The sequence below is a fragment of the Hydra viridissima genome, unplaced genomic scaffold (assembly GCF_058129835.1).
Source record: "Hydra viridissima isolate aposymbiotic clone 2 unplaced genomic scaffold, HvirCarnegie_v1 scaffold_3, whole genome shotgun sequence".
In the NCBI taxonomy this organism is placed as follows: Eukaryota; Metazoa; Cnidaria; class Hydrozoa; order Anthoathecata; family Hydridae; genus Hydra; species Hydra viridissima.
This window is the reverse complement of record NW_028324302.1, coordinates 949,081-958,652: the sequence shown is the minus strand read 5'-3', so window position 1 is coordinate 958,652 and position 9,572 is coordinate 949,081. Positions and strand designations below refer to the sequence as shown.

The window sequence follows — 9,572 nt, the reverse complement described above, 5'->3', positions numbered from 1 at the left end:
GATGTTTTTTAATGTATTAAAAATTATTTTAGTGTGCACATGATTAATCAAAAAACATACATTTGTGATACTTTAAGAACTGACCGAAAGTCAAATCCATAAGAGTGTGCAAAAGCAAAACTGAAACAGGAGCACGTTTTAAGCAGAAGCAGAGAGGGTGGAATGGTTGCTAAATGGAAAAACAAAAGAGACGTGCCAATGATTAGCAACTTGCATTCGTTGCAAATGATTGAAGTGACAAACAGGAGAGGAGAGAAGAAAATGAAACCCAACATTATTAAAGATTATAATCAATATATGTCAGGTGTAAATAGGGCGGAACAAACAGTATCATAATATGATTGCCTAACAAAGACAATTAGATAGTATAAAAAAGTAGCATTTCATCTCTTTGATACTTTTTTTTTAAGCTATCTAAACAGCAAATATGGAGTTGATGAAACAATTTCTTTGCTTAAGTTTAGAGAATTAGTTGTTACCGATTTATTGGGTGAACGTTTGAATGAAATTGTGCCTTGAATCACCAATAATAGTTTCCACTACTTGTCTTCGATGCCACCGAATGAAAAGAAAAAACTCCCAACAAAACCATGTCGAGTCTGCTCTCAAATAAAACGTAAAGAAACACGATATGAATGTGCTTTTTGTGAAAATAGACCTCCGTTATGTATAGGCGAATGTTTCAGAAGACATCATTCAAAAGAATAGGTTTACAATTAAATTTTCATGAAATAAATTTAAATTAATATCAATATTTTACTTTTATCTGTTTTAAGCTATTTCTGTCTTTATCCGCATTTAAATTAGGTTCCCTGAATTTTTAAAATAAAAACTTGAATGTAATAATTTCTGAAACCAAATGTAAAGCTAAGAAAAAAAAAAAAAAAATGAACAGACAATGCAAGTCATGAACAAATATTATTTGAAATAAGTTAGTATAACTACGAGTTTACTCGTAGTTGACAAGCTTATGTCGCCGGCTTACTACGAGTATTCTCGTAGTTGGCATATATCTAAGCGTCTGCGTATCGTTATTATTTTGAACCGATAACGATATGAAACGATAACGATATTAAACGATATGAGTTTGTCTATGAAACGATAATATTGGTTTAGTTACCGTTTAAACCGATAACCAAACTATAACTTATCGGTTGAAACGATATTATCGGCTTTTTTTTATCGGTTTATCGGAATACATAAAAATAACGAGAATACCGATATTTATCGGTATAATAACGATATTTTTTACGATATTCAAATTTTTTTTTTTTTAAATGCCACATTTTAGTTCAAATATATCATAAATCTTCAAGTCGAGTCAAGATGTCGTTTTGCCTATCTTTACCGGTTTTACAAGTTAATCCTTCCCAATTGCATATATTATCTTGATGTCTAACTTCACAAAAATTCCGTAAGAAAAAGTGAAGCAAGTTTTTAAAGTTTTTTATGCCAGTATCCATTTTATTTAAACTGGCAACACTTCAGTTTTGTTTTGCTTTGATTTATCATTGGGTCATTTCAGTCTGACAAAACAAACCTGGTTAGCAAAAAATTTGCTTCACTGCGGAAGCGCAAGTTAGACATCTAGTTAATAGATATCATTGATCCTTCCAGACAAATTAAGTAGGATGTTAGCTAAAAACTTTGTTGATCAACTAAAGTTAAAAATGTCGGGAATATCGTCTTCAAGATACAATTAACGTGTTAATGTATTTAAGGTAATAAAGTGTGTCGGTGTTAATGTATGTAGGTGTTAACGCATGTAATGTCTTAATGTATTTAATATGTCGAAATGGCGCGGTTGTAAGACTGTATAAAAACGGATTGTGGTTGGTAAACTGTATGATTCGCAGTCAGATGGGAAAAATAATATCAAATTCAAAAAGAAAACAGTGACTCTTTAGTGTCTCAGGGAAGTCTAAATAATTCCCCACAAAAAGTTTGAAGGTTAGGTATGATAAATTTTGTTTTATTTTATTTGTTACAATACAGTAGTATGTACGAAATGTCTATTTTTACTTTGTTATTAAACTTTTTAAGTGAAATATGGTTAAAATTAGGAAACAAAAATTATTTTTGCTACAGGTTGTTCAAAGTAGTAAAAGAAAAGATAAACTTTTGAAATATTATTTTAATAACTTGATATTGTTGCAAAATTTGAAATACCAGTTATTTAAAATCTCCGATAGTAATTTTATTGTTAAAAGCTTTCTCATTTTTTGGGAAAAGGCTAGTTTTCGAGAGTCAAAGTGACTAGTTGGACAGCATTATTGTCCCGATAAATTTTTTTTTTTGTAAAGTAAAAGATTCTTTTTCTTATTTAGTTTAGAAGTTTGAATTTATAAGTCAGTTGCCAGCATCATGCCGCGTCCAAGAACGGAAATCTGGAACTTCTTTGAAGAAGAGGTGACTCAAAGTGAGGCTGGTGAAAGAGTCGTCCAAGCAAAGTGCAAGCTCTGTCCGGCAGTTGTCAAGGTTGCAGATCATAACACTTCTGGGATGAGGTCCCATCATTTTAGAAAGCATCCATTTGAATTTGCCCAGATTGAACTAGACAAGTCAGAGAAGAAGAGGAAGACTGATGTTGCTTTTAATGAGTTTGAACAGGTAATATATGACAGTTGTGAAAAAAAAGTTTTAAATTGAGTATTTCTATATTTAGAATGTTCAAAGTTGAAATACTACAATTTATTGCAGGCTTTAGCCGCTTTACAGTGTGTACATTGTAATGTAAAAATTTTACAACTTTTTTTTAATTTTACAGATATACGACGAGGATGAGTCTTATGAAAAGGATCATGGAGAAAAAGTTCCTCTGGTCATGGACAGAAGAGTAAAGTCAAGAAAACTGGGCAGTCCATCAAAGGGCAATCATAACAAAAAGATTGATGCTTGGATTGATTGTTAGTTTCTAGACCTATCCGCGCCAACTTATTTTGTTGGTTTTTTTAAATAACTTTAAATTAGTATAAACAACAGTTTTTTTATTTGTTTTTTCTTCTTTTAGGTTGCCATTAGTTTACAAAAACGTGAAAGCAGCAGTGGATCAAGTTCTGGAGAAAGATTTGCCAAAAAGTCCTGGATTCGCCATTTCTTCTGACATGTGGCAAAGTTGGAATAATGACGCCTATCAAGCCATCACCCTCCACTTCATCAATGAAGACTTTAACCACCGGATGTTTGTAATTGGTGTGTCACCCTTTTCTGGACGCCATACTGCAGAAGCTATTGCAAACAGACTGGATCAGTAAATAACATTTTATAGAAGTTTTTTTAACTTAGTATAGTAGTACTTATACTAATACTTTAACTTACTATTACTAAGTAAGCTAATTACGTAGTACATGTTGATTTGTTGTTGTACAAATTTTTATACAATTTAACAAATTAGCGATATTACCCGTTACATGTAATATTTTTTATATCTTTAATTATAATTTTATAATATAATATTATAACTAAAGGTATTAAACTGTTATATGTAAATTTTAATTTACATAATATTTATACTTGTTAAATTTTGTTTTTATTTTTAGAAATGTCTTTTAGAAATGTTTCGCTCGCCAAGATACTTAACAAGAACAGCTTTGAGCATTTTATCTTCTTCCTTTTTATTTCTTTTCTAGTTACAATATATTTTATGAAAGTAATAGTGTTAAACCATGTTTTGTATAAATATTATTTTGTATTAATAATAAGGCATGTTAAGATAAGTCAAATAAAAAAATAAAATTAAAATAATAATAAGGCCCATTAACTAATATAATATAATATTTATTTAGGGATATATATATATATATATATATATATATATATATATATATATATATATATATATATATATATATATATATATATATATATATCTAGTGGCTATGGGGATTGTTTCCCTCAAGTTTAGGTATAGAAATGAACTACTAAAAATCAAAAGAAAATGTTCCTAAACTTTGGGTTGATGGAGCTGCCCGATTATTTATTTAAAAAGATTAAATTAGCCTATTTATGTATAAATATTAAAATATCATTTATATAAAACATTATTGTAACATGTTATAAAAATTTTTTATATAAAAATCCACAATATAAAATTCAATAGACGTTGTTTTCTCAAGACACATGTTCTTTTGTAGAATATCTCTATGATCTAATATTAGATCAATTCTATAGACAAAGTTTCTAGAACCCCCCCAGGACAAAAAGTTCTATTAATTTTCTATAAAAAACATTTCATTTCTATAGGAGTTCTATAAAAATAATTGAGTTCTATAAAATTTCTATAGACAATTTCTTGAAGTCTATAGAAATTTCTATAGACTTTAAAATATATTTTGAATTTCTATAGACTTCAAGAAATTGTCTATAGGAATTTTATAGTTCTATAAAATTTCTATAGACAATTTCTTGAAGTCTATAGAAATTCAAAATATATTTTAAAGTATATAGAAATTTCTATAGACTTCAATTAATTGTCTATAGAAGTTTTATAGAACTCAATTATTTTTATAGAACTTCTATAGAAATTAAAAAGTTTTATAGAAAATCTATAGAACTCTTTGTCCTGGGAACACAATATTACACCACAAACATTTGAGGCAAAGGGACAATTTCATCAGCAATCCCAACCATCTTTAATGTACTGAATACCCCCAAAATTAAAAGAACTTTAAATACTTACCTACATACAAACCAACATACATACATACATACATACATACATACATACATACATACATACATACATACATACATACATACATACATACATACATACAAACCAACATACATACATACATACATACATACATACATACATACATACATACATACATACATACATACATACATACATACATACATACATACATACATACATACATACATACATACATACATACATACATACATACATACATACATACATACATACATACATACATACATACATACATACATACATACATACATACATACATACATACATACATACATACATACATACATACATACATACATATATATATATATATATATATATATATATATATATATATATATATATATATATATATATATATATATATATATATATATTAGGGCTGTTCATGTGAACACAGGAAAAAATATTTTTTCTCGGATTTGAATGCATAGTTGTTTACTTTGTGCCATTTGACATAGTAATTGACTGTGGAAAAAATCTTTCCAATCAGATAATGTTTAGGGGGTGCTCAATGACCATAAAGTTTTACGAAAAACGTCAAAAACGTGTAAAAAGTTCCAAAGTTCCAAAAATTTCTAGAACCTGGTTAGTTAGATTTTTTCCACTGAAATATTGTCTGATTGCGTGCTATATAGATTAATTAAAGTGCAGCAGATTAACTGTCATCAGGGCACCAGACTAAAAAATGTCTGCTAGTGTTTAAAACAACTGTGTTTATATCATTTTGTTAAAATTTGTATTCATAATTTTAATACTATTATTTAACTCAATTTAGAATTTGTTCAAACAGAATAAAAAGGTTTACAAGTATAAATATTATTTTTATTTGGAATTTCAGTTTGACAACAAATGTATTAATATTTTGATAGTACCTAACCTTAGTAACCTATTACAGAAAACTAGCATGGTAGTCTGGTAGTGTATTGTTTGTTATTAAGTGCAGATAATAATAATTTCTAATTTGAAAATATTTATTTTATTTCTTTAGTAAAAATTATTATAATATATTGCTGCAGCTGCATAAACCAACAACTGAATGATAAGTTTGTATAATATGGTATTGAGTTTTGATTTTCTCATAATATTTCAGTTATCATTGAAATGGCAGCATCATCTCGTGTTGCTATCTCTACACGACTTCAAACCAAAATCTTTTTAATTGGACAACCAGAGCCAAATCTTCCAGATAAAGTTCTTCCCTTAACATCTGATGTTTTAAAAACATTTTTTTATCATCTTAATTCAACCAAAAAGTCAGTGCCTGAAAGTCTTAAAACAACTGTTGATGAACTGATTATTATTTGGAATAAAGCCCGTATTCCGACAGCATTTCATCCGAATATAGTCTTAAAGTCGAAAACTTTAGTCCAGGAATTTAAATTAATAAAAAAAAAAAAATCCAGATTGTCAGATTCTCAGAAATCGAGAGAGAAATCATTTACAGACACCATTGGCCTACTTTTTGACATTGCCCACAAGGATGCTGAAACCATGATCAGAATTGAAGAAGATAAAGAATTTTTATTGGATCAGAGATGTCAGAGAAAAATGGTGATGTTTGGAGAGGACAAAGAACTTTCAAAATTAGAAGAAAGAAATGAAGCAAGGAAACAAGCAGAGAGAGAACGAAAGCTAAAAGAAGAGCAAAGACAATCTGGTGCGAGTGCAATAGTTCCTGTTATTGAACCTTTACATGACGAAAGTTATAGTGATGACAACGATAACGATGCTGTTGATAATGACAAAATGGTTGATAGAGATTTTGAGATAGAAATCCCTGTTTATTACACACAACAAGTCAGTAAAGCAAGTTCTTCAGGGTCAGCTGAATCAAGTTTAGCAAGTACTCCAAAACGACAATGTATCTTAGATACAATTCTTGACTCGCCTGATGTTTCATCAACATTAGACAGAATTAATCTATCTGACACAAAATTTACTATACTAGCAGCAGCAATTGCAAGGGCTGGTGGACAGAACCTCGATGATGGATCATTGTCACGTTCTACAGTCCGTAGAAAACGAACCTATCATCGATCAAATATTGAAGCCACTGTTCGAACTGAATTCTGCAATTTGGACAAACCACCATTAATCGTCCACTGGGATGGCAAACTGATGATAGATCGTACAAATTCTGCAGCCCCTAAAGCAAATGTTGACCGGCTATCTGTAGGTGTGACAGGTCACAATGTTGACAAAATACTTGGAATAGCAAAACTATCAGCTGGAACTGGAGAAGCCCAAGCAAAAGCAGTTATTCATCTGCTTAATTTCTGGGACATAATTGGTGATGTTATTGGAATGAGTTTTGATACTACAGCCTCTAACACTGGCTCCAAAAATGGTGCATGTGTAGTTCTAGAGAAACATATAGGTAGAAATTTGTTATATTTCGCTTGCAGACACCATGTTCATGAGATCATAGTAGCAGGAGTGTTTGGATCACTATTTGGACCATCATCTGGTCCCAACATACCTCTTTTCCAGAGATTTCAGCAATATTGGCCCAAAGTTAATCAAGGAAATTTTAAACCTCTGGATGACATTCGAATGAAAATACCCCTGGTGCAAGAACTAGGTTATTTATTGTTTTAAAAGGTTATTTATTGTTTTAAGGTTATTTATTGTTTTAAGATTTATTTATTTCGTGAAGAGTTCAAGTTGACCACAAAAGAGGAAAAAAATCTCTGTGAATTTTGCTTATTTGCTAGTCTGGTTTATGTAAAATCTTGGATATCATGCACAAATGCCAGCGATGCTCCAGTTAATGACTTGTTTCTGTTTCAGCAACTTAAGCAGTTTGCAGTTGTGAATAAAACGATTTCCGAAGCAGCAGTCAAGAACTTTCAAAACCATTTGTGGTACCTTTCACCAGAATTGGTCCCACTAGCTTTGTTTTCAAACAAACTTCAAACGGAAGAGAAGCGAAAAATGATTTCCAACATGAAATTTCACGGTGAGAACTGGTCTGAAAGGTTGATCAAATTAAAGAACATTGAAAGTCTAGAGAAGAAATCTCTGGACATGCTGGTGACATCAGTTTCAGCAAGTGCGTTGCGGTCAATGAAGGTTGATATTGATTTTCTGTTCAACAACGATCCAGCTACCTGGAATGATTCCCCAGAATACCAAGAAGGAAAAAATTTAGTATATTCATTGAAAGTAGTAAATGATGCTGCCGAACGATCTGTGGCTTTAATGTCGATGTTTAATGAATCGATTACAAGGAATGAATCTGAAATGCAGAGGTTAATTCAGGTGGTTGAGGATCACAGAAAGCGAGTGCCAGATGCCAGAAAGTGTACTCTGAAGAGTTATAGTCCTCGCTAGCATTAACATTGCACGAACTATAACATTACAATAATTAAATGTTAATTGCTCATATGTTTTTTTGTTTATAATTCGTATTTTAATCAATGACAAAGAGTAAAAAATCCTAGTGTTTTATTTTGGAAAAATTCTGATATAACAAAAACCGCAGAACTTTAGTCGTAATGCAGTATTTTATTTCATTAATTTCTCTGCTAATAAACCAGTCTAAAGTGGATGTGGATTGTAATTTGTATTCAGAATTTAATATTTAGAGATAATTAAAACTGATCAAATCTGAAAAATCTAATTAACCGGGTTTTAGAAATTTGTGGAACTTTGTTACTTTTTCCATGTTTTTCACATTTTTCGTAAAACTTTATGGTCATTGAGCACCCCCTAAACATTATCTGATTGGAAAGATTTTTTGCACAGTTAATTACTATGTCAAATGGCACAAAATAAACAACTATGCAATCAAATCTGAAAAAAAAATTTTTTTTGGACAGCCCTAATATATATACATAAAATGTATTACTATCATTACTTTAAAAAATAAATTAAAACATATCAATTAATTTCAATACTAGAAGAAACGTCTGAGTTGTTTTGCACTTGCAGAGCTCAGTTAACAATATATACAACAGTTGTACAATATTGGGTTAAAAATGCTCAAATGTTGTCTACCATTCAGTTATGTCATAACCTTCTAGCATACTAAAGAGGGTAGTTAAGGATTGAAACGTGCATACCAGAAACAGTTAACATTATAAATCATACAGCTCTCCTAATACTCCCTGAAAACTTCTTAACTAACACAAGAAACATTAAAAAGTTGTTATGATCAAGTCGCGACCAACCTGTTTTTGTCTTTTGGGAAATCGAAAAAATGACACATATTTATCTATGTTTTTCTCTCGTTTATGCTGACAATTGACAATTAAAAATGACTTAATCAACCGATCACACAATATAAGTTAAACGATTTTAGGTATTATCTGTGCATTTAGTTTACAATCTGGCTGCACTACACATCCCGGAAGCCTTTGCATCACCGATTACACAATTTTAATGGAGATTATACAGAGTCATACACCCCGCTGATCTCAAATTATAACTGGATTGCGTATTCAATTGTCTTTTTCAAAAACATTTGAAGCCAAAACTGGTCTCCCAAGATGGCGGCGATTGAAGTTCTTTGCGGTGACCGATGTACATTTTATTTACAGAAATATGAAAGAAAATAATTAAACAGAGATTTGAAAGAAAAACTTGACTATGAAATAAAATTTTAAAATTTTTAGAGAAATCAAACGATTTCTAAAAAAATCAGACGATTAAAGAAGTTATTTAAATATTAAGGTAAAAAATATGGGATATACTTTTTAAGTGCAATTTAAGATTAAATAATATTTATGCATAATTTATGTACCTTTTAGTTATTAGTTACCCAATACAGTGTGCTAGAAGGTTGATAACATAACTATATGGTAAGCGGCAGTGGTGTCTACTTAAAATTTTGACTAATTTTATATTTTCA

General features: G+C 30.2%; 1 protein-coding gene across 1 annotated transcript; it reads left to right on the top strand.

Moving 5' to 3' along the window:
• The first annotated feature begins 2,331 nt into the window (after positions 1 to 2,331).
• On the top strand, positions 2,332 to 3,667 carry LOC149890527 (uncharacterized). The gene is made up of 4 exons (XM_090083603.1): positions 2,332 to 2,610; positions 2,768 to 2,906; positions 3,011 to 3,250; positions 3,540 to 3,667. The coding sequence occupies exons 1-3, from the start codon at positions 2,365 to 2,367 to the stop codon at positions 3,019 to 3,021; spliced, it is 396 nt and encodes a 131-aa protein (XP_089939729.1). The 5' UTR covers positions 2,332 to 2,364; the 3' UTR covers positions 3,022 to 3,250; positions 3,540 to 3,667.
• The last annotated feature ends 5,905 nt before the right edge of the window (positions 3,668 to 9,572 follow it).

What these genes read in the sequence shown, in the direction of transcription:
- LOC149890527 (XM_090083603.1), top strand. Translation starts at nt 2,365, where the DNA reads ATGCCGCGTCCAAGAACGGAAATCTGGAACTTCTTTGAAGAAGAGGTG. An exon ending in CTTTTAATGAGTTTGAACAG is followed by an intron (nt 2,611 to 2,767) that starts GTAATATATGAC and finishes TTAATTTTACAG; the next exon opens with ATATACGACGAGGATGAGTC.